The 24,826-nt window shown below is 40.2% G+C and overlaps 1 protein-coding gene across 5 annotated transcripts in view; it reads left to right on the top strand.

Moving 5' to 3' along the window:
• LOC140732326 (partitioning defective 3 homolog) overlaps nucleotides 1-24,826 on the top strand; it is an 838,958-nt gene that overhangs the window by 149,423 nt on the left and 664,709 nt on the right. For all 5 annotated transcript variants that reach the window (XM_073054817.1, XM_073054816.1, XM_073054819.1 and 2 more), the window contains exon 2: nucleotides 11,831-11,932. In XM_073054817.1, the coding sequence (XP_072910918.1) occupies nucleotides 11,831-11,932 (102 nt within the window). The remainder of the gene's footprint in view (nucleotides 1-11,830; nucleotides 11,933-24,826) is intronic.

Raw genomic sequence — 24,826 nt, 5'->3', positions numbered from 1 at the left:
TTTGAACAGGATCTTATGGTATGAGTTAAGGTATAAGTGTTTTTGAAAGACTCAGTGTAGATTCTGGATCCTGTTTGACAAACTTATTGGAGTTCCTTGAGGAATATTGAGTGCTGTGTTTAGAGGGGAACAAATGTATGTTGTATGCTTGGATTTCCAGAAGGCATTTGATAAGGTGCTGTATAGAAGACCTATCCATAATATAAGGTTCCATGGAGTTGGGGGTAATCTGTTTGCATTGACAGGGGATTGATTAATAGAAGGCAGAGAGTTGGGATAAAACAGTGTTTTCTGCTTGGCACTCAGTATTCAGGTAGAGGAGATGAAGGCAGGGCTTGGTACTGGACCTATAACTGTTCACAATATAAATTTGTGATTTGGAAGAGGGGACCAAGTGTACAATATCTAACTGCTGATGACACTCAATTGAGTGGGAAGGCAGAGAATATGGAGAGTCTGCTGAGACAAATGGATAGGTTAAATGAATGGGCAGTGGTCTGGCAGATGGTAAATGCAAGGCCATCCATTTGAAATGAGAAGTTAATCAGATTATGATTTTAATGGTGAAAGGTTGCAGCATGCTGTTGTGCAGAGGGACTTGGGACTACTTCTGAATGAGTTGCAAAAGGTTGGTTTGCAGGTTCAACAGGTCATCAAGAAGGCAAATGGAATGTTGGCCTTCTTTGCTGGAGGAATTAAACTTAAGAGCAGAGAGGCTATGCTGCAACTGAACAGGGTACTGGTGAGGTCACACCTTACTTGAGACTATCTTTGGAGGCAGTGCAGAGGTGGTTCACCAGGGTGATTCCAATGATAAGGTTATCAACCTGTGAGGCGAGATTAAGTCAGCTGGGACTTTACCTGCTGGAATTCAGGAGAATGAGGGAGGGGGTCTTATTGAAACATAAAAATTTCTCAAACCAATAGATAAGATGGAGGCAGGAAAGTGAGACTAGAACAAGGGGGCATAACTTCAAGATCTGGAGGAATAAATTTAGAATGGAGATGAGGAGAAACTGCTTTTCCCAGATTAGTGAATCTGAAATTTTAAGACACATTTGAATTTTTGCATAGCTGGAGAATTAGGGTTATAGGAAAAATGCAGATAGCTGGAGTTGAGTCCATGGCCAATTCAGCCATAATCTGAGTGAATGGTGGAGCTGACTTGACGGGCCACATGGCCTACTCGAGATCCTATTTCTTGTATTCCTGTAATGGGCACCCATATATCTGAAAATTTTATCATCGATGTGCATATATGTTGCCAGATACCACCAAGAGATTCATTTCGTTGCAGACATTTACAGGAAAAAAATTACCATAGCATTTTATGGAAAAAGATACATTAAAAACTGACGAACAACCGATGTGCAAAAGAAGGTTAACTGTGTAAATAAAAATAATGCTGTGAGCACGAGTTGTAAAGAGTCTTTGAAAGTGAGTGTGTTGGTCTTAGGGTCAATTCAGAGCAATAGTGAATGAAGTTATCCACACTGGTTCAGGCGTCTAATAATTGTAGGCAAATAACTGCTCCTGAGCCTGGTGGTATGAGACCTTAGGCGGTTGCCTCCTGCCTGATGGTAGAAGTGAGAAGAGTGTCTCTGCCATTCCTTTGGATTTATGAGTTGTGTAGAGAGGGGGAGCCTGTTGCATGGGCAACAGCTTGCTGTCCATATGGTACTGACCTGGCGTGCGTATCACTCACACAGCTGGGATGTAATATCTGTGGTCGACCCCGACTAACAGAGGGCCTCGATTCTCTTCGATTAAAGAAACTTGTATCTGCCCAACTGGGCTTCTGCGAGAGACCAGTGCTGCAGTAGTGGAGTGTGTGTTTATAATATGGACCATTAACTTGAAATGAGTGTTATTTTATTAACCTATTTTAATACTGTCCCCGCAGCTAGTTATTTTTAATGTCTCAAATAAACTATATGTAAAACAAAAAAAGTCTGCAGATGTTGTAAATGTTGAAATAATTATGGTCATATCAAGACTTATCCCCACACCTTGCATATCTCCGGCATTTTTTGTGTTTTTGAATGTAATTTCGAGGCGGTGTCCTTAATTGCCACACTGCTATCTTTGCAATTTGGTTTTGAAACAAGATGACGCTTGTCTTGCTTTAATTTATTCAAGTTGAAATTTTTTAAAAATCTGCTCCTAAATCCCACTGAAGTCTCTCTTCTGGGTAATCTCTGTACACACTTCAGTAGTGAAAATTCCATTTTGTTTGTGTGTGTGTGTGTGTGTGTGTGTGTGTGTGTGTGTGTGTGTGTGTGTGTGTGTGTGTGTGTGTGTGTGTGTGTGTGTTGTGAAGTCTGACTGACCACGTGTGGTGATGATGATGATGAAAGAGAAAAGAACAACATACTTTGCGCTGATAAATGAGATCAAAGTAAGTATTCTGTGGGGGGGGGGGGGGGGGAACACTGATGATCACCTGAGTGCAGAATAGTTAAATGGAAGCCCACTCAGGCTTACTAGATGGTAAACAATTCTGCTGAAAATGTTTAATGAGATTTTCTTGACCTGTGAAGGTAATATAGTTTTATGTGGTGAATGTGGACTGTTGCTAGATTAGGTAATCTGACTAGAAAATTTTGCTACTGTTAAAATGTTTCCTTGAATCTGGCCTGGAGCTTGTGAAAGTTTAATCAGACCACCCGTGAGTACCTGGGTTTAGCTGCAGTTCCTTGGCACTTGTTTGATGCCAGCTGTTAAGATTTTCAGTGATGTATTCCACATTTGCAGGCAAAGTAATTTGATGTGATAAGATTTTAAAATATGTGAATCTCTTGCCAAACGTAGTGACAGCTTTGAAATTTGGAAAGCTGACTTGTGAACAAACTGTGATCGCAAGATGAAGTGAATGCCAGCTTTACGAAGCACCTGTCAGTGAGTTATAGCGACCAGGTACCATTTGTGTATAGAGTTACTCATGTGATCCATCCTCTTGAAAGGCACTAACTTAACTTTGTCAATATCAATTTGTACCTGCAAGCAACTTATTAAGCTAAAGAACTATAACAAAGGCTAATTTTTTATTTTACAGTAAAATGAGTCAGGAGGAGAAATCCCACCACCAGTCACATTTCCCCCTCCTCTCCCTTCTGCTTTTCTGTGGGACGACTCACTTAATTACTGATGTGCTCTTCAGTCTCCACCTACCCTTCCCAGTCCCCACGGCACCTATCCATTCAGCTCTTCCTTTCACACTCTCAGGGGACCTAAGTAATCATTCCAGGTGAAGCAGTGACTGACTTGCACTTCTTCCAATTGAATGTACTGTATTTGATGTTCACAATGTTGTCTCCTCTACATTGGATGATTGCTTCACAGAGCACCTCAGGACGTGTGGCAGTCCTTCTATTTGCCTGCCATTTTAATTTTCCAATCCAGTATCACTCGACAGAGTGATTTCTGTATGCAGACCTCTGGACTGTTACAGTAAGGCCAGTGCAAGCTCGGTCTGGACACACTGCAATCAGTAAGATTTAGCATTGAATTCTCCATTTTCAGGTAATTTGCTCTTTGTGTTTGTATCAGAACTGGCCATTTGTGCTTGCATCTTCTCTGTAGATGCTGCCTGACTGGCCGAGTCTCTCCAGCATTGTATAGACAATAGGTGCAGGAGTAGGCCATTCAGCCCTTTGAGCCAGCACCACCATTCACAGTGATTGTGGCTGATCATCCACAGTCAGTACCCCTGTTCCTGCCTTCTCTCCATATCCCTTGACTCCGCTATCTTTAAGAGCTCTATCTAACTCTTTCTTGAAAGCATCCAGAGAATTGGCCTCCACTGCCTTCTGAGGCAGAGCATTCCACAGATCCATAACTCTCTGGATGAAATATTTTTTCTTTCAACTCCGTGCTAAATGGCCTACCCCTTATTCTTAAACTGTGGCCTCTGGTTCTGGACTCCCCCAACATTGGGAACATGTTTCCTGCCTCTAGTGTGTCCAATCCCTTAATACTCTTATATGTTTCAATTAGATCCCTTCTCATCCTTCTAAATTCCAGTGTATACAAGCCCAGTCGCTCCAATCTTTCAACATGTGACAGTCTCACCATCCCGGGAATTAACCTCGTGAACCTACACTGCACTCCCTCAATAGCAAGAATGTCCTTCCTCAAATTTGGAGACCAAAACTGAAAATAATACTCCGGTTGTGGTCTCACCAGGGCCCTGTATAACTGCAGAAGGACCTCTTTGCTCCCATACTCAACTCCCCTTGTTATATGTGTTATTTTCTGTATGTTGCTCTAGATTTCCAGCATATGCAGAATCTCTTGTGTTTATTCTTTTCTTTTGTAAATATATTTGGGCCTGTTCAACACATCCCAGTAGGCCAGTTTTTGCATTAGCAAGATTTCATACCATTAACAACTCATACAAACAGAGGAGTTTAATTGTCCATGTAATAGTTATCAGGTATTTTTACCCTTGTACAGATGTGACCTTTGTTCTACCCATTGCTCTTTTTGTGTAATTTGTACCAAATGGCTTTTTGTCTTTCTTATTTCTCAGTGAAGTACCTTGGATCTGTGACATTAACAGGTTTTTAAATTTTAGACGACTGCTGAAGCAGAGTCTGCAAAATAGGAGGAGTTAAGACTATTCGGATTTTGAGGAGATTTGATATGTCACCAAGTATCTCTCAATGAACTGTAGAGTGCATTCTGGACTAGTTGCATCAACTCTTGGTGGGGCGCAGGATCATAAGAGGGTTCATAAGGTTGCAGACTCAGCCAGCTCCATCAAGGGCTTAAGCCCCTCTCATCTCCCCCCCCCCCCCCCCCCCCCCCCCCCACAATCCAGGACACCTTCAATAGGCAGTGCCACAAGAAGGCAGCATCCATCATTTGGTACTCAAAAAAGGTCATGCCCTCTTCACATTTCTACTGTCAAAGAGAAAGAACAGAAGGCTGAGATCTCACACCCAGCATTTTAGGAATAGCTTCTTCCCCTCTGCCATCAGAATTCTGAACAGTCTGTGAACACCACTTTACATTCCTCTTTTGAACTATTTATTCGTGTTCTCTTTGTTCACAGTAATTTGTTTTGCCTGCACTGTACTGCTACCATAAAACAATGAATTTCAAGACTAAAGTCATTGACAATAAATCTGATCCTGATGCTGATTTGGAATTTGAAACAGAAGACTATCATGGGCAACAAATGATATTGAACAGAAATGGAGAAGGGCAGGAGTGGGATTCGCATGGAACAATGTGCTACTGTAAACATGTGCATCAGTCTACATTCCTCCATATTTCAAGCATTGCAATCACTCCAAAGGAAAATCTATTCTGACATATGTTAAGTTAGCACAAATGTCAGAAGATGATTCGCAGAATATCAAACAAAAGAAATCGAGCACAGAGTAACTATAACCATGTGACCAGAGGCCAGTTGGCCAAAACTGTGTGGTTAAAAAAAGATAAGCTTTAAGCAGTCTTTAAAGAAGAAAAAGGTGTGGTTGAGGGTTCCAAGCCAACAATTCCAGAGATTTGGGCCTCAGTCTTGGGCAACATGGGCATCAGAGGTGGAGAAATTAGATTCAGTTTGTGTTAGAAGCTAGAATTGAAGGCGTGATAAGTAATGATTTTTTAAAGCATTAAGCTGAATCTCCATGAATATCATATAATTTTATTTGTATCTTCATCCTTTTTCTCTATGCAAATTTTGAGCTTACCTTTGAGACTGGACTCAGTTGATTTTGGTTGAATTTATTCAGTTTAAGCTTCCTACTTATGTAAAGCCATTTTCAGATTTGTCTCTGGGCCTGAACTTGCTGAAGTTTAGGAGAATTTGGGAGGGGGGGGGGCGGGTGTGGGATAGATCTTATTGAACTATCGAATCTTGAAAGGCCCAGATAGAGTGAATGTGGAGAGGGAGTGAGGGAAGTCTCAGACAGATCCCACAGCATCAGAATACAAGGATGTCTCTTTAGAACAGATATGAAGAGGAATTTCTTTAGCCAGAGGGTGGTGAATCTGTGGAATTCATTGCCACAGATGGCTGTGGGGCTAAGGCATTGGGTGTATTTAAGACAGAGATTGATAGGTTCTTGATTAGTAAGGAGTCAATGGTTACGGGGAGAAGACAGGAGGATGGGGTTGAAGTGATAATAAATCAGCCATGATGGAATGACGGAGCAGACTGCATGGGCCAAGTGTTCTATTTCTGTTCCCGTGTCTTATGGAACTGAGTGCAGTAACAGTGTGCTAAGGATTTAACCCAGAGTCCGTGTTTAAATGTCTGTCTTATTCAGTAAATCTGGCAACATGTAAGCTTGCAGCAAAGGTAATAAATATGTACTGAGGTTTGCATTGTTGACATTTTAAAAAATAAGTGACTGGTTCATTGATACACTTCAGGAAAAGAGATCCTACTATTTCCCCATGGTCCATCAGCCCTGCATTGGTTTGGTTAGGCTGTACTTGGAGTATTATGTATAATTCTGGCTGCCCCATTACAAGAAGGGAAGTGGAGGCTTTGGGTGCAAGACAGATTTAGCAGGATGATGCTTGGATTAGTTTTTAAAGAGTTTGTACATTCTCCCCATGACCGCTTATGTGTCTTCCAGGTGGTGTAACTTCCTCCCACAGTCCAATGATGTACCAGTTCATAGGTTAATTGGTCATTGTAAATTGTCCCGTGATGAGGCTAGGATTAAATTAGGTGTTGCTGGGCATTGCAGCTCGAAGGGCCCCAAGAGCTTTTTCCACACTGTATCTCAATAAATAAATAAACTAGAATGTATGAGCCATGAACTGAGGTTAAAGAAATGACTTATTTCCTCTGGAGAGTCAGAGGCTGAGAGGAGATCTGAAAGAAGTTGATGAATTTATGAGAGGCATATCTTGGGTACACAGTCAGTATCTTTTTCCCAGAGTAGAAATGTGAGAAGAAGACTTCAATTTAAGGTGTGAGGGGGTAAGTTTATAGGGGCTATGTAGGGTAAGTTTTTTCTTTAACGGTGGTAATTGATTTGTCGAGGACCGTGATAAGCTTGTGTTTCATACTGTTCATGTAATTCAGACCATTGCACAGTGCATTCAGATAGAACAAGGAAGAACAATAACAATACAGAGTAGAGTGTAACAGCTACAGTGAAAGTGCAGTGCAGGTGAACAATAAGGTGCAACATCACAAGGTAGGGTGTGAGGTCAAGAGTCCATATTTGAGATCTATTTCATGGTGGTGTAATGAAGAATCCTTTGTAAACTCAGCATGAATTTTCTTTACAAAAAACAAATTTGATAAGGACAAATCATGAAAAGGAAGTGACTGGTATTTTTATGTTGTATCCATATGATTTGTATTGGAAAGATGGAGATAAAAGTAAAGAAGACATGTAAATGCCTAAAATCCTCAGATTTGGTTGCTTACTGAACTACACTGATATGTGTCTGACGTCCATTCCTAAAGAATTGAATAGCTTTAGCTAGCCTGCAGTTGCTGACAGTTTTTATTGTTCCTCATGAAAACAAAAACAGCTGTACTAAAATTTCATGTTTTTAATGGCAATTCATTACCGATTTTATTGACAGACAACTCTGTTTATTTACTGTGCTGCAAATATGTTTTGTTGAGGGAAAATATCATCACAAAATGGTTGTGATGGTGAGATTCTTGCATCTTTTCAATTGCTGGAGTTATGTTTAGATTTGGCATTCTTGTCAATATTCTTATACTTTGGTTTGAAAACTTGTACTGCATTATTGAATGTGTACAGAAAAACTGGATTCCGTTTGTTGGACTATTGGTTAATCCGGGCGACTGTTTATTTGAGCAAGGCCAATAGAATGGGTCGGGTATGGTATAATTAGGTTAAATGTCATTCTGCATGTGGTGCATTTTAAAGTGGTATCTGTGTTATGGTATCCTGAGTACAGCTTTCATTTGAAACTTGTGTTTTAGACAATAGACAGTAGGTGCAAGAGTAGGCCATTTGGCCCTTCTAGCCAGCACTGCCATTCACTGTGATCATGGCTGATCATACGCAATCAGTACCCCATTCCTGCCCTCTCCCCATATCCCTCGACCCCGCTATCTATAAGAGCTCGATCTAACTCTCTCTTGAATGCATCCAGAGACTTGGCCTCCACTGCCTTCTGGGGCAGAGCATTCCACATATCCACCACTCTCTGGGTGAAAAAGTTTTTCCGCATCTCTGTTCTAAATGGCCTACCCCTTATTCTTAAACTGTGGCCTCTAGTTCTGGACTCACCCATCAGCGGGAACATGCTTCCTACCTCCAGCGTGTCCAATCCCTTAATAATCTTATATGTTTCAATCAGATCCCCTCTCATCCTTCTAAATTCCAGTGTATACAAGCCCAGTCGCTCCAATCTTTCAACATATGACAGTCCCGCCATTCCGGGAATTAACCTTGTGAACCTATGCTGCACTCCCTCAATAGCAAGAATGTCCTTCCTCAAACTTGGAGACCAAAACTGCACACAATATTCCAGGTGAGGTCGCACCAGGACCCTGTACAGCTGCAGAAGGACCTCTTTACTCCTATACTCAATTCCTCTTGTTATAAAAGCCAGCATGCCATTAGCTTTCTTCACTGCCTGCTGTACCTGCATGCTTGCTTTCATTGACTGATGTACAAGAACACCTAGATCTCTTTGTACTTCCCCTTTTCCTAACTTGACTCCATTTAGATAGTAATCTGCCTTCCTCTTCTTGCCCCAAAGTGGATAACCTCACATTTATCCACATTAAACTGCATCTGCTATACATTTGCCCACTCACCCAACCTGTCCAAGTCACCCTGCATTCTCATAACATCCTCCTAACATTTCACACTGCCACCCAGCTTTGTGTCATCAGCAAATTTGCTAATGTTACTTTTAATCCCTTCATCTAAATCATTAATGTTTATTGTAAACAGCTGCGGTCCCAGCACCAAACCTTGCGGTACCCAACTGGTCACAGCCTGCCATTCCGAAAGGGACCCGTTAATCGCTACTCTTTGTTTCCTGTCAGCCAGCCAGCCAATTTTCAATCCATGTCAGTACTCTGCCCCCAATACCATGTGCCCTAATTTTGCCCACTAATCTCCTATGTGGGACCTTATCAAAAGCTTTCTGGAAGTCCAGGTACACTACATCCACTGGCTCTCCCTTGTCCATTTTCATAGTTACATCCTCAAAAAACTCCAGAAGATTAGTCAAGCATGATTTTCCCTTCATAAATCCATGCTGACTTGGATTGATCCTTCTACTGCTATTCAAATGTGTCGTAATTTTCTCTTTTATAATTGACTCCAGCATCTTTCCCACCACTGACGTCAGGCTAACTGGTCTATAATTCCCTGTTTTCTCTCTCCCTCCTTTCTTGAAAAGTGGGACAACATTAGCCACCCTCCAATCAGCTGGAACTGTTCCTGAATCTATAGAACATTGGAAAATGATTACCAATGCGTCCACGATTTCTAGAGCCACCTCTTTAAGTACCCTGGGATGCAGACCATCAGGTCCCGGGGACTTACCAGCCTTCAGACTCAACAGTCTATCCAACACCGTTTCTTACCTAATATAAATTTCCTTCAGTTCATCCTTGCCTTTTTTGTTATCGTCTATGGCTCTTTAAAAGCTTCCCAGTCCTCCGGTTTCCCGCTCATCTTTGCTATGTTATACTTCTTCTCTTTTATTTTTATACTGCCCTTTACTTCCCTCGTCAGCCACGGCTGCCCCTTACTCCCCTTAGGATCTTTCTTCCTTTTTGGAATGAACCGATCTTGCACCTTCTGCATTATTCCCAGAAATACCTGCCATTGTTGATCCACTGTCTTCCCTGCTAGGGTATTGTTCCATTGAACTTTGGCCAGCTCCATAGTTCCCTTTGTTCAACTGTATTACTGACACATTTGATTTTCCCTTCTCCTTCTCAAATTGTAGGTTAAAACATATCATATTATGGTCACTACCTCCTAATGGTTCCTTTACCTTGAGGTCCCTGATCAAATCCGGTTTTCTGGAAATAAGGAAAATATTTAGATTGAAAAATAAGGTAAGAGCTCTGTACAGTGATTCAAACAAAATTATGACCTCATTAGCTTTCCTATTCTCTGAGTACGCAAGTATAGTTGATATTTAAGTGGTGGTTTCTGTTTTTTAATCGGTTATTCTGCTGCCAGGTGAAAAATGGAAATGATCTCAGCACTCACAGTAAATTTTGGGAGTGGTGAGAAAATAAAATATTTGTAGTGTATAAAACATCAAATGTTTTTCTTGCAGATAAATTTAAGGGCGCCAGGGTCTAGAGCAGGGGTTCCCAACCTGGGGGCCATTGACCTCTCAGTGAAAGGCTCCATGGCATAAAATGGATTGGGAACCCCTATTCTTGAGAACTGCTGTTTGCCTGAATAGTCAAACTGAAGTATTGCAACGGCCCCCGTCTGTGTGCCCACCATTAACCCAGGCAAGGTGGTGGGAAATTGATTGTGAAAACCTGTTAGTGCACTTGTGATTCAAAATGCAAACCTCTGGCTATTTTATTCCTTTTTTATGTCCCTGCCCAGTAGGGTCATGGAACCCAGGGTTGGAGAACAGACGTCAATGGCTTGAGTACACAAACTGTGTGTCATTGCCCTCCATTTTGATTTTGGTTTAAAGCTTCACTTCCCACAATTGGTGTGAGGGTTAATTTGTGTTTGCTGTGTTTGAAATTTCCTCCTTGGACACAGTGGCTTTATTGTTGAGTATTCTATTGACTGGCAAACAAATAAAAAAAACTTCCCTGATAAATCAATCTCATTTACGCTGCTGAATAGAATCACCAATATTTAATATTTACTTCAAGCCAAAGTATGAGTCAATTTAGACCTTAATTCATGGTGGAACAATTTGGTCTTACAATCTTGTGTTAAATTGATTCCAGCATCAGAAACAAAATTGACATGAACACTTGTAAATAGATTAGTTTATTTCCGCAGGGACAATTGAAATTAATGATGCACATGAAATATGCATATTGTATGGCATATATGTCAAACTCAAGGCCCGCGGTGGAATTATCTTTGGCCCGCGAGATAATATCTAATTACTGTTAAAGCTGGCCCCAGTAATCGAAGCGCCTATGGCGTATGATATGGCTAATGCTGAGTTTATTCAGGTACCAGGTTTTCAGGGTTTTTAGTGTTTATTCGGCAGTCTTGCTCAGCAGTCTTCTTCATAAGAAACGGAATTTGTAAAGTGAAACACTTTGTAGTTATAGCAGAGACTGAGACACATGAGAGCAGGCTGAAAAAACGGAGGCAACGAAAGCTGCGTTCGCACGCGTCCGACTGATCCGGCCCGCATGAAGCTGCATTTTGCTCAATCCGGCCCGTGACCTAAAATGAGTTTGACACCCCTGTATGGTCATACACAACATGAATATATTTCAGTGTGATTTTATTTTATTATCTTTGAATCCTTTCAGTTTATGTCCATGGCATTTTATTTACTGATGCCAAGTACTTGTTAATTTTAGCCTCTTTCCACTCTATTTGATGTTTCAGCACTGGTAGCTTTATATAGGGCAGCGATGTTTGCTTTTATTTGTCTGATGCATACCTTGAAGAAGTCAGCTTACCCTTGATCTTTCAGAAATGCAGTTGATCTCTCCTCAATGATAACCAAGACTTAGTAAAGTTGTGTTAGGGCAGCTCACAGCAAGTAGTTTTCTGATAAGATTTCCCTCTGAAATAGAGAGCCTCCTGTTATTTTAATCTGATCTTTTTTTGGGCAAAAGAATTTCAGTGCACTGATAAGCTATTGGAGCTGCAACTGCTGCCACTGATGTTTTTCTTCCCATCTCTTTCAGGATCCAGGTTACTGGGTACAAGTACATCGCCTGGAGCACAGTGATGGTGGCATTTTGGATCTTGATGACATCCTCTCTGATGTTGCTGATGATAAGGACCGAGTGAGTAACAAACCAATGCTTTGCATTCATAGTTTGCCACTGTGGTGCATGTTAAAAGCTTTAGGCAGCATTATGAATGTGGAAAATTCCAGAAGCATGTGATTACTTTGAAGAATGTTTTTTTCCCAAAAAAAAAACAGGTTCGTTGCAAATCAGTCTGACAACTGAAGCTCATTTTTTCAAGTTGGCTTGCCAGACTTGGGAGATGTGTCCTGGAACCTGGGGTTATGCTCAGTGGTCAGATTCATCCTGAAGTGCTGTTCACTTGGTTTTGTCTGCAGTGAGGTGTTTAATCTGTTGGTGTTTATTTGAAGTACACTGGAGTGAATTGAAAATATATTAATGTGATTGTCTTTCAATTCCTGTGATGCACTCTATTCTGCATCTCGCCTGTGAAGGGGAATTCTACCGTCAGTGGCCTTTATAATTTGGGAAGATTGAGAAAATGAGGATAGAACACTTAAGTGTGAGTCAAAACAGAAACACGTTTAGGATGGAGCTCTCCATATCAGTGGCAGCATCTATGGAGTGAAGCAGGCTGGGTTAAAATTTCAGTTTGACTCTCTCTCAACAAAGCCGAACAGTGTCAATAGAATCGAGACACCTTGTGGTAAGAAACAACATTTCAAGCCTTTCCCAGAGGTTTGTTTCCAGGCAGACTTCTTTTTGTTTTCAGCTTCTCATTTAATTTGTGGATGCTCGTTATAAGTAGTTGAAGGAGCATTGTGTCATGTAAGGTACAGTATTGTATGAATGTGGGCTTTCAAATCTTTGAACTTGCTCATAATAGTGTTGGCAATTGAAACCGAATAATAACATTTTTTGACTCAAGATTGATTGTTACTTGGAGATGCTTTAATAGTTTTTTTTTCTCTTTCTGGAGTGAGGTATCAAAAAACCAAATTTGTTCATCATACTCATAGCTGTTACAATTGCTTTGCCTGTGAAGTATATTTGCTTGAGAATTTTCAAGCTGTCAACTGCTCTGTTAATTTATTTCTATCCTGGATTTATTTTAAATGTCAGGATATGTGATGGATTCATACCATATTTTATCTGAAGCATCAATCCCACCTAGTTAGGGATTGGAACTTTTCAGAGGGGTGGATTTTGAGTGGTATTGTGGGCTTATGGTGAAAATTGAGCCTCAGACTGTTTGCAGTTGATATCATTTGAGAAAAAACAAGCTTCAATAAGCTTCAATAATTGCTTGCTTATGCTGTCCCTCAAGGATCTTTTAATTCCTTTGTTTCCCAGTGCACTATGATACATTATCAATGGTGATTTCAGTTCTAACATTAGCTCAATAAGTCATTGCTTCCCAAATCCCATGCTCTCTCCCCTAGTTCCCCAGTATGTTGTCAAGTGCCACTCTATAGACAAATGAGTCTCACTACACAAAGCCAAGGAGGTAGAGAGTAGTGTAGATGTTTACTCAGCTACAAGGCACAGTGCTTCTTGACACCAAGACATGCTGACAGGATGAGGAGAAGGTTGGGTTTTTGAGACCTTGGTTGATTATACATGTATAAATGACTTGGATGAGAATGTTGACAGTATGATTGAAAGGTTTTGAAGATCTGAGAGGTAAGTTTTTCATACAGCAGGTGGTGGATGTCTGGAACCAGCTGAGGTATATACGATTACAGTGCTCAAGAGGAATTTGGACATGTGTCTGGATGTGAAAGGCTTAGAGCAGGGGTTTCCCAACCTCTTTTATGGCATGGACACCGATGTTAACCCTGGCTTAGATGGATATGGACCTAATGTGGGCAAATGGGATTAGCATTGACAGGCATCATTGTCAGCATGGATGAAGTGGGCTGAAGGAGCCCATTTCTGTGCTATACAGTTTGATGAACATTGGTAAGTGTGAGCTGTCAGATTTTGATAGAGCAGTTAAAGAGGTAATGTGTTTGGAAAAGAACCAAGATGTAGAGTGATTTAGAGTGAGTGCCGTAGAATGATATAATTTTAGAAGTAGGCTGTTCAGGTCGACTCATTCATGCCGACCAAGTTGCTGATCTAAGTGAATCTGTGTTTGCCCCAAATCCAACTGGCCTATTGACAAACGTATCTAACTGTCTTCTAAATACTAATTGAACCCATCTCTACCATTTCCTCAGGCAGCTCACTCCATATAGCCACCGCCCCTCTTGTATGGAAAATGTTGCTTCTCAGGTCCCCTTTGGCTCCCTTGCTCCAGGGAAATGACCTTTTCCTGATTTTATACATTTCTGTGAGATCACCCCTCAGGCTACAGTCCACGGAAAAAAGCCTCAGTCAGTCAATCGAGTCTTTCCTTGTAACTCTGCAGTCTCAATAATGTCCATGTGAATCTTTTCTGCTCCCTTTCCATCCTTCATCTAGAGCTGCATTCAGTACTCTAAGTGCAGTTTCAAATGCCCTTATAACATCCAGTTGCAACATGACATCCCACTCTTGTACTCACATTTTGCATAAAGATTTGGGCACAATCATCCCAAAGAAGTGGATAAGGCCAAGTAGTAAATGAACATAACCAGAGACAGTTCATCTCAAATCTTTCTAGACCTTTGCTGGACTGTAATTGGAGTATTATGCGTACAGTTCTGATCACCATACTATATATAGGATTTATTTTAGAGGAAATGCACAAGATGTGATGTGTTTATAAGGATGATATCAGTGTTGCAAAATCAGCACAGTGATAATGTGGAACCTGAAGTTCTCAAAAATGGCAGAGTTAGTTCTGGTGAGGGAAAAGGGATTATTGCTGAGTGTATTTATTCTCATGCATCTGTCATTAGCTAAAACTGGCATCCATTGTGCATACCTGATTGCCTTTTGGCCGTTTCAGAATGCAGTTGAATGTCAATTTGATGATCTAACTTTTCGATAGTTTGCAGATGGAGAGGAAGATGATAAAGTGAAGCAAAAAAAAATTAGGCTCAGTGTTCCATGTAAGTCTGTATCAACAGTGTCATCATCCTCTCAGATCAGATCATCTCCCACTACATTTTTTGCAAATTTCACTCTTTATAACTTTACCTTCCTATAAGCAGGCATTCTTTTTATAATTGTATCTGGGAGGAGAATGTCCTTCTCATTGTTTTTAACTCTTAAAATCCTCCATTTGTCGTAATATATCTGCACCTGCTTAACTGTTCAAGTACTCAGTCACTTGAGTCTTTCATGTTTCAGGTCTAAATCTTTTCTATCATGGAGAGCAGCCTCCCCTCCATGGTCTGTGTTGGCACTTCTTGCTGCCCCAGTAGTGCAGCCAACACAATTAACCCATCCAGGACCTTCTCTCTTGTCTTCTGCACATTTTTGGTAACAGTAAAACTTTATTCTGCATTCTGTTACTGTTTTCAATGCACTGTTAGAATGAAGTAATCTGTATGGATGGTTAACAAGGCAAGTTTTTCACTGTACCTTGATACATATAAAGATAACATCCCAATTTACTAAAAATTTACTAATTTTTTTGAGCACCATGTTTACAGAACATTTCAAGTTGGCACAATTAGAAATATATCCAGTGCCAGGTGGTGGAGCCATGCTTCTCTAAAAGTGGCCAAACCGAATTGAAGTATGTGAACATCGCAATCCCCAGACAGAACAATCAAATGGATTTCCATGATAAATCATATGTCTTTCAGCCAGATATCTTCATTATTTATGTAACACTTGGGTATATGAAGGAATAGACATAGAATACCTGCAGGCAGATATGCATTTCAATTGGCTTCTGGTGGCATGGACAATGTGATCTGAAAGTCCCATCTTGTTGCTGTACTTTTCATGTTCTTTTGAGTTATGTTCCCTTGAAATGTTTGTTTATAGATGCTCTGAAATAAAGCAGTTTTTATTGCTCTTTGCAAGTATTGTCAGGGCCTTAAATGACAATATCGATGTAAGTATAAATCTGGATAATTGGGCCAACAGTTAATCAGGCAGCTTTTTTTGGGGAAAACTTTGAAAGAACAAAACTAATTGAGGAAATAACCAGAATTCCCTTAATTTATATGGAGCACTATACCGCTTAATTGAGACAGGAGACTGTGGCCAAACAGTTCCAAACTAACATCAGTTGTGTGGCCATGAGACACTACACTGTGTTTTGAAAGAGCAGTTTTTAAATTTAAATAATGCCAGTTGCATGTGTTTGTCTTCAAAAACAGTGATTTTTGTCACTGATAGTTGTCAAGAAATAAGCGGTAAGACAACTTGGAACAGTTTAGCTCACTGCAGTCAAACAATTCCGGCTTGGAGGTGCCAGAAATGGCTGGGAGTGAAAATGAAATGATTTCACTACTTCAAGTTAGGAAATATGAAGAATTTGAAGGTATAAACAATCATCTGGAATGCTACAATGAAAGTGAAGATTTGGAATCATCAAAAGCATTGTATGAAGGCAGATTGGGTGCCTGCACAGACTTTGTTCATTTATCGGCAATCAAAGGAACACCGTGTATACTGGATGAATTCCTCAGTCAATAACTATTCGGAATTAATACAGTTTGAAAGTATTGTAGTAGTATCGGCAGTGTTCTGTTTGGTTATGTGTTTAATTTAAGTATATAGCCTATTACTCAGTAAAACAGTAGGTTGTCTTTTTTTTAATACTTTTTAAACTACTTCCATGAAACCTTCACTAATTGGGGCAGCTGCCTAACTGGGCCAAAATGTACCAGTCCTGATGTGTCCCAATTAATTGGAATCCACTGTATTGAAGAAAAATTGGTAAATTAGTTTATTATTGTCACAGACGCTTAGGTACAGTGAAACACCTCTCTTCTACATCATTTGTACAGCTCAGTTAATAACAATTGTGCATTGAGGATGAATGAATGATATAATGTAAAATGAAGTGTGACAGTTACAGTGAAAGTGCAGGTCGACATCTAAGTGTAAAGTCACAAAGGGGTAGGTTGTGATGCCAAGTGTCCATTTTGCTGTACTCAGGAAGCATTGAATAGTTTTATAACAGCAGGATAGAGAATCGTCAGACTCATCATCCCTAGTAGAGGAAGATTCTTTGGTTGATAGCAAAGAACTTGTGTATGAATAAGATGAATATTAGTTTTAAAGGAGAGTGTGTCAGACAGGCCAGCACAAGAAAGCTATGTAATCTGCTTCTTTCAATTGGTTGTTAAATTTTGAAGTAAGATTCCAACCCCACCCAGTTCCAGTCCAATTTTATTCTTAGTCATAAATTCAAAGAAAATGTTGGAGTAATTTGTTTATAACTTTCATTGAGATGTTTCTGAGCAATTTCTCACTAATTTAATCATGATTTTTGTGATGCATTTGTTTGGATGTGATGGTAATTAGTAAAATTCAGTGCATGTACTACTCCCAGGACCCTTGATCATTATTACAATTACCATTTGATATGTTGAAATATAGAAGAAAGTTGCTAATGAAAGGCACGAAGTATGAGCAGTTATTAAAAATAGCTGGAAAGTGAAATTTTGACATCTATCAGGGGTCACAGATTCACTGCATGAAATATTCATATCAAGATTTGGAGGTTAACTGGGAGGTCTCAAGAAACCTGAGTTATAAGACCAAAGAGTCCAATAAAGCTGATAATCATGGATGGCAAGCTTATTTTTTAAATATTTAAATAAATAAAGGTCTTCAGCCTGATACTCAGCAGATAAGCAACCTGACTGGTGGGCAGCAGAAGATGTTTTCAACAATTTCCAGGGATGTTCACTTGCACTTGAAGAGCAGAGGAGTAAGATTTTGGGCCTGAAATGGTTCGGGATTGCTAGAAGTAGGCAAACTTATGCTGACCTTTCCTGATACTGGTGATGCAAGCAGATATTCTATGAATGAGATATTTCAGTGCCAAGTTGCTTTAACCAAGTGTTTTGCTAAATAATTTGTGCAACTCGAAATATTTCCTAAGTTACATTCCCACTTGTTTCACAGATTTTAAGACAGAATCTCTGGCAGAAAAAATGTTTAATTGCCTTGCATGTTTCTGGATTTTGGATTTCATTTTTACTGTACGCCCAGGTAATTTGAAGGGTTCTGCTACACAGGAATGCTCTTCAGGTTTTCCTGTTGTCTGGATCAATTGTTGAGAATGGTTCGCAAAACATAAGGGATTTTGGGATTCATAAGTAGGGTCAAAGAGGTCAAGGGCAAGGGGGTTTCTTTTCAAACTTCTCAGAAATGAAAGTCAGTCCACAGCTGGCATGCTATGTCCAATTCTGGCTACATCACTTCAAAATGAAAGAGAAAGTTTCAGAGGGGCATCAGCAGAGGTTTACAAGAATGAAAGCTTTCCAGTCAAAGGATGGCATGCAGGCAGATAGACTCCAGATAGACTCTAGATCTTGGGGTAAGGATCGTTATCTGATCCTTTCTAAAAATTGTGATCAGCCTTAAACATGGATTAAGTGTACCTCTTTAACCCCGACATTATGCTGACATGTTAAAGCCTTCTCATTTGAGTGTAAAAATTAAAATCTGTGCTTGTCTGAAAAGATGTTCTTGCATCTTATTTGATCCAGTTTTCACTTGTACAATTACTGTTGTAATTATCAGGTAGTTTGTTCATTTTAAAGAGGTTTTCATGACTGATTTTGGTTTCCACTAAGTTATGATATTCTATTAATAAAGTTGTAAAACATGACCTCACGTGACCTGGAGCAGTAGTTTGGAGCTTTGATTTTGCATGGAGAAATTTTGGTTTGAGTTTAAATTAACACATGTATTTTATGTTTAGAAGGAATAGATTTGTATTTAAATTTGTATTTAAAGATTGTGATTAAAAGGAACTGTGTGAGTTGTGAAGAAAAGAAACATTGATTGGGCTAGATGGAGAATAATTAGTGGAGGCTCTTGTGGAACATAAATTCAAAGCTTTAACAAACAAAGGGTGAGTTTTACAGTGCAGTGATACAGGAAGCTATGGATTAGAATTCAGAAAGACACCTTGTAGGGTTGCTTCAAAGGCATACAAGTGTTCCAATCATGCTTAACTTGTGTTACTGTTGGGTGATCTAATCAATTCCAGCAAAATGAATTTTAGATTCCATTGTGTTTTGCAACTTGATGGGACTGGGAGAAGCAGCGGATTTGATTGGCATCTCTTCAGCCCAGGCCCCAATTTAGAGCTGGGAAAGGGTGAGAGCTTAATCGGCACATCTACTGGGAATGAAAGACAAAGCTTGGCAGTCAGGTCTGTGATGACCCCTGATGCCAATGGTGGGGGTGGGAGGGGGAGATGCAAAGTTTGCTTAAAATTGAGGCAGTTTTCGTTTTAAATATGGTTAAAAGGAATGCAGTATAATCTATTGATCAGATTACTTCCTTTATTGTGAATCTCATTACAAGTTTGAGATTTACTATCTTGTGTTCATTTATTGATGGTAAAATAAATGAGATTGACAGATTCATTTGGCTGAAGTATTGATTTGTTCACCTTTTGTATCAGAGGAGAGGCTTGTTTTGCCATTACAGCACTCAGTGACTGGAATCTTGCTGCAGCAGTGTTGGAATGTGAGGCAGTAAATTGCTGAGTTGTTTACCAAGACTTGGGCTGGGAGACGTGAAATATGTGGCCAGTGTTTATACTAAATGGCTGTTATATCAGAACAGCAGATTTACATTTATTAGATAAGCCAAATTTAACTGTTTTTATGGGTTCTATGGAGACTGAATTCTGAGACTCTTGTTCTTTGAAAGAGTGACTTGTTGTTACACATCTGTTTAGTGTTACTTAGGATTTGGGTTTCTTTAATTCATTTAATCTTGAATCTGATTGCTCATTCCTGATTGCTTATTCCTAGTTGCACTTGCAGATGGTGGTCTTGAAGCGCTGCATTTCTTTGTTGAAGTTACTCCCATCTTGGTGAGGCGTTACCAGGGTTTTGTCAGAATGACTATGAAGTGTTGCTGCTTTGGTGAAATTAGAGATGGTGGAAAGATAGGGTCGTGAAAAGTTACAAGAAGAAATGTCCTTTTTAAAGAATTGTTGCACTGATGAACTGGGGTCCAATAGAAGGTCATAAGCAGACGATTGATTTGCCTCCTATGATTAGTGTAAGACTGCTTCGAGGTAGGATACTAACAATCTGGGAGCAGTGATCCATTCACTTAACACACAATCTCATTATTTCTTTATTGATGCTATTTGTTTAATTTGTAATTTGTAGTGACTTTGTGCCTTTGGACTGCTACAGGTTTCACATCATATAAGATAGTAACAATAAACCTGATCCTGACAGCAGGAGAATGAATGTTAAGCCGTTGTGTTATTGGCATTTATCTTTGAGAAGCTCATCTTGGGCACACAGCTTTTGGAGGAGCTTTGTCAAGTCATGTCAAGGTAATTGTCACATGTATAAATAGATAATTAGTGTGCCATTCTGCATGGTCAAACAAAATAATTATAACTATACAGGTAGGTGACGTGCACTCATTTGTTTTGTAGTTTGGACTTGCACATGTTTGATGTGGTCTTGATGTTAAATTACCTGTCGTGACTTGGTACCTTTCAACCAGAATAAACCCACCCATTTCCAGCATGTTATTGTCTGCCCTGGCAAGTATTCTTCATTTGTTGACCTGTGTTTATGATGGTGCCAAATTTCAAGCGCATTCTGGAGCTTGCTATTCTGCATGTTGGCACTTTTAAAAATTGGATTGAGAGCCTGTGATTGCCACTGATGCAACTTGTATTGATCTCAGAAGGAAGCTGTACCTGCCCATTGGTTCACCAGCTCTTTGTTGCGGTAATGTGCATTTTAAAGTGCCAAAATAGAGCTAGGTTTCTTTATCAAGTCACCTTTCCACTTTATATGTAGATATTAAAACAAAGCTTTGCAGATAATAGAAATCCATCATTAAAATTGAAAAATTTTGAAATCTTGAGCCTATCAACCAGCATTAGAGGGAAGGGTTAATGTGTTAGGTTTTGTTGTTCCAGCATTTTCTATTTTCCTTTAGATTAAATGGGAATGCTCTTTAAAGATGCATTCCATTCTTAATGTTTTATTAAAATACATCTCTGAAAATGTTGTGTAACTTTTATTAAGGGAGGAAATTCATTGCAGAGTCGAGAAGTGAATATGGTCCTGCAATCACTCTGATGGGTTCTAAAACTGAATAAAGTCAAGAACTTAGTGCTTAACAGGCATCAAATGATTGTGGTGATAATTGTTCAGCAAGGCATATTCCAGGTGGCAATCTCCCCAGGTATATAGATGATTTCCAAATCAGCAGGATCTATTTGTTGATCCAAGGATGCATTTTTTCTAGTTAAAGAGGTGATTCACTGCCACTTCTTCCAATCTAGTGACCATGTTTGGCATTCATAATATGGCTTCCCCGACATTTCTTTCACTTTTTATTTATATCAAAAATAAACTTGGTTCATTGAAAATTTTATAGAAATAAAACATTGCATGGTTTTCTTTATGTTTAGTATTGTCCAGTCTGTACATTCATAACGTTGACAAGTCATTGCATTCATACATTCATGCACCCCTCTAAACAATTATATAATTAGTGTTTGACGGTGGGGGAGGAAGTGTGCTGTTTATGTGAACTGGAGCTTTACTGACAAGGGGTGGAAGGACCTTAGAAGGAGCAATGCAAAGTCCTTGCTCACAAAGCCTTTGCATTGGGATGCCCCAAGCTTCAGTGCATCCCTTACTCCTGTAGCCTAGAATACGCCAGATTATAGCATTCATTCCTCGTTTTTCTGGAAGGCCAACAAGTTTTGGGCAGTGTACCTTTCACTGAGCTGCTGATCTGAAAGGAGCATGATGTTTGTCTTGGCTGATATCTTTGTGAAGAGCTCATAAACCAGAGCGTCCGCTTTTCAGGCAACTGCTCGACTGCTTTTCAGGGATCCTGCTTGAGAAGGACCGTTGCGTTCTTTTCCCGACCAGCCTCACAAACACAGACCACAAAGAGATAGACAAATGAGCCTCATCCTTAGCACAGTCGTGTCAAGGGTAGTGTACATTTGATTTAAGACGCTGTGTAGGAAGAATCTGATCGGCTAGATCCCTTTCGTTGCCAGCCAAGTGAGCTCCTGGAGGCTGTGGGCAAGCGTTGGCGATGGGATTCTCATGAAATTGGTTGTGACAATGTTGGTGAACCAATTAGCTGAATTGTTTGACAGCCAGTAGGACATTCTGTGCTGAACTTTTCCTGAGCCCGAGTCTCAGATTGTGTGCCGTTTTAATTCACCATCCCACTTCCACTCTAGTTTCTCTTATCTGTGGCTTCTTGCACTTCATAGTGAGGCCTAAAGTGAACCAGAGGAAGACCTCATTTTGTCTGAGCATGTTACAGCCTGCAGGACTCAGCACTGAATTTCTCAATTTCAACTAACTTGCTCTTTATTATAATTTGTTTCAGGACAATCCATTATTCCTGTCCTCCCTCTTTCATTTTTCACTTTTTATTCCCTTTCATTTGCATATTCAGGCCTTCTCAGCACAACCCAGTGGGCTGGATGATTGAACACCACCCATATTTCACAATATGAGCAACACATTACACAAGGTCATTTCAAGGGCTGCATCATGTCACCTCATTACAGACATTCCCTTTGTTCCACCCATTTGCCTCCCACCTTCTCTGCTTCTCAGATGAACAAAGTTATTCTCTTTCTCAGTTCTTACGAAGGGTCTTTGATCTGAAGCATGAACTGTTTCTCTTTTGACAGAGGACACACAAGAGGCTGCAATTTAGAGCAAAAACACTTTGCTGGAGGAAATGAATGGGTCACACAACATCTGTGGGTGGGAGTGAAGGTGCTGATGATGAAAGAACTGTTGGTGTTTCAGGAGAGGGGAAGCTAGCCTATATAGAGAGAAAAAGGGCGGTGAGAGATTGGAGTCTGAATTGTAGGCATACTTCACCCTTTCTCGATTCACCCATCACCACTTTCCCCCTCTACACTGGCAGTCAACCCTCTGCACTCCTGATACAGGGTTATAATCTGAAACTTTGGCAACCCTCCCTCCCCATTGATGGTACTTCATCTGACTTCCTCCAACGCAGGGGTTTCCAACCTGAGGTTCATGAACCCCAAGTTAATGACAAGGCTCCATTGCATAAAAAAGGTTGGGAACCCCTGCTCCAGCAGATTGTTTATTGCTCTTTCCATAGATGCTGCCTGATCTGCTGAGTTCTTCCAGCATTTTCTGTTTTTAATCTTTAAAGTTCAATTTTATTATCAAGGTATCTATATTATATGCAATCTTGACATTCATGTTCTTGCAGACAATCGCAAAACAAAGAATCACATTAGAATTAACTAAAAAAACACATACATCAAGGCCACCGCATATCCAGTTTGCACAAGAGGACAAATTGGGCAAATAGTAAAAAAAAAGAAAAGTTAATGGAAAATATGTGGAGCATGAACTGCAGCGTGCCCCGAAGTGAGTCCACAGCATGGAGCCCACTCATCACTGAGGTGAGTGAAGCCCATGCAGGAGCCCGATGGCTGCAGGACAACAATTGTCCCGAACTTCGTGGCGTGTCACCAGCACCTCCCTCCCAATGCTAGTAGTGAGAAGAGAGGGAGACTAGTCAAACGCAGGCAAATGTCTCTGAACGCCTGTTTGTTTTCCACCCTTGTTAGCTGACTCCTGTCTGTTGTAAGCTGGCTGATCTCTCTCTCTGAAATAGATTTTTAAATTTGACTTTTTCCCTGGGTGTTGTAACTTGGTGAGATCATAGAATTTCAATTTATCTGCTCCCTTATGAAATTCAAATAGAGCTTTCTTTCGTCCTTTCATTTCGAATAAACTGTCACTGCCCCTAAGGCAGGGGTTCCCAACCTTTTTTATGCCATGGACCCCTACTATTAATCGAGAAGTCTTTGGACCCTGGTATGGAGACCCATGCTCTAAGAGTCTTTTAGATCTGCCTGATAGATAAACAAATCCTTGGTAACTCTTGACTGGCAAAGGAGATCTCCAATTCACTACTATTTAGGAAATATTGCAGGGAGTTGCTAGCCAAGATCATGTTCTTAAATATCTGGGTAGCTTTCTGCTTTGCAATAGAGGACTGTTTTAATATTTACTCATTGTCGCCTTGTTCCCTGAAAAGTACACAGCAATGGATTTGAGTTTTAACATTGACAAAAGAACCAATTGACAACTTATCGTGGATGTGTGCCTCAAAGTTCAGAGTACGTGTATTATCAAAGTGTGTACATATTAGATGACCTTGAGATTTGTCTCTTTGCAGCAGCCACAAAACAAGAAACCCAAACTAACCCATTAAAAAAAATGACAAACACCCAATGTGCAGAGAGAGAGAAAACTTTGGTCAGACCCTGCTTGGAGTACTGTGTTCAGTTTTGGTCATCTCACTACAGGAAGGATGTAGATACTGTAGAGAGAGTGCAGCGGAGATTTACAAGGATATTGCCTGGATTGGAGGGTGTAGCTTATGAGAATATGTTGAGTGTACTTGGCCTTTTCTCCTTGGAGTGACAGAGCATGAGAGGTGACTTGGTAGAGGTATATAAGATGATGAGGGTTGTTGACGATGTGGATAGCCAGAGGCTTTTTACCAAGGCTGAAATGGCTAACACGAAGGGGGCATAGTTTTAAGATGCTTGGAAATAGGTACCGAGGGGATGTCAAGGGCAAGTTTTTCACTCAGAGAGTGGTGAGTGCGTGGAATGGGCTGCCGGCAACGGTGGTGGAAGCGGATACAATAGGGTCTTTTAAGAGCCTCTTAGATAGGTACATGGAGCTTAGAAAAATAAAGCGCTATGTGCTGGGGAAATTCTAAGCAGCCTCTAGGGTAGGTTACATGGTCGGCACAACATTGTGGGTCAAAGTGCTGTAAATTTCTATGTTCTGTGTTTAAAACAAATTGTGCAAGCAATAAAAGTGAGTGAGTAGCATTTAA

This window comes from Hemitrygon akajei, chromosome 8 (genome assembly GCF_048418815.1).
Source record: "Hemitrygon akajei chromosome 8, sHemAka1.3, whole genome shotgun sequence".
Classification (NCBI taxonomy): Eukaryota; Metazoa; Chordata; class Chondrichthyes; order Myliobatiformes; family Dasyatidae; genus Hemitrygon; species Hemitrygon akajei.
The sequence above is the reverse complement of the archived record's forward strand: the minus strand, read 5'-3'. Positions and strand labels throughout refer to the sequence as shown.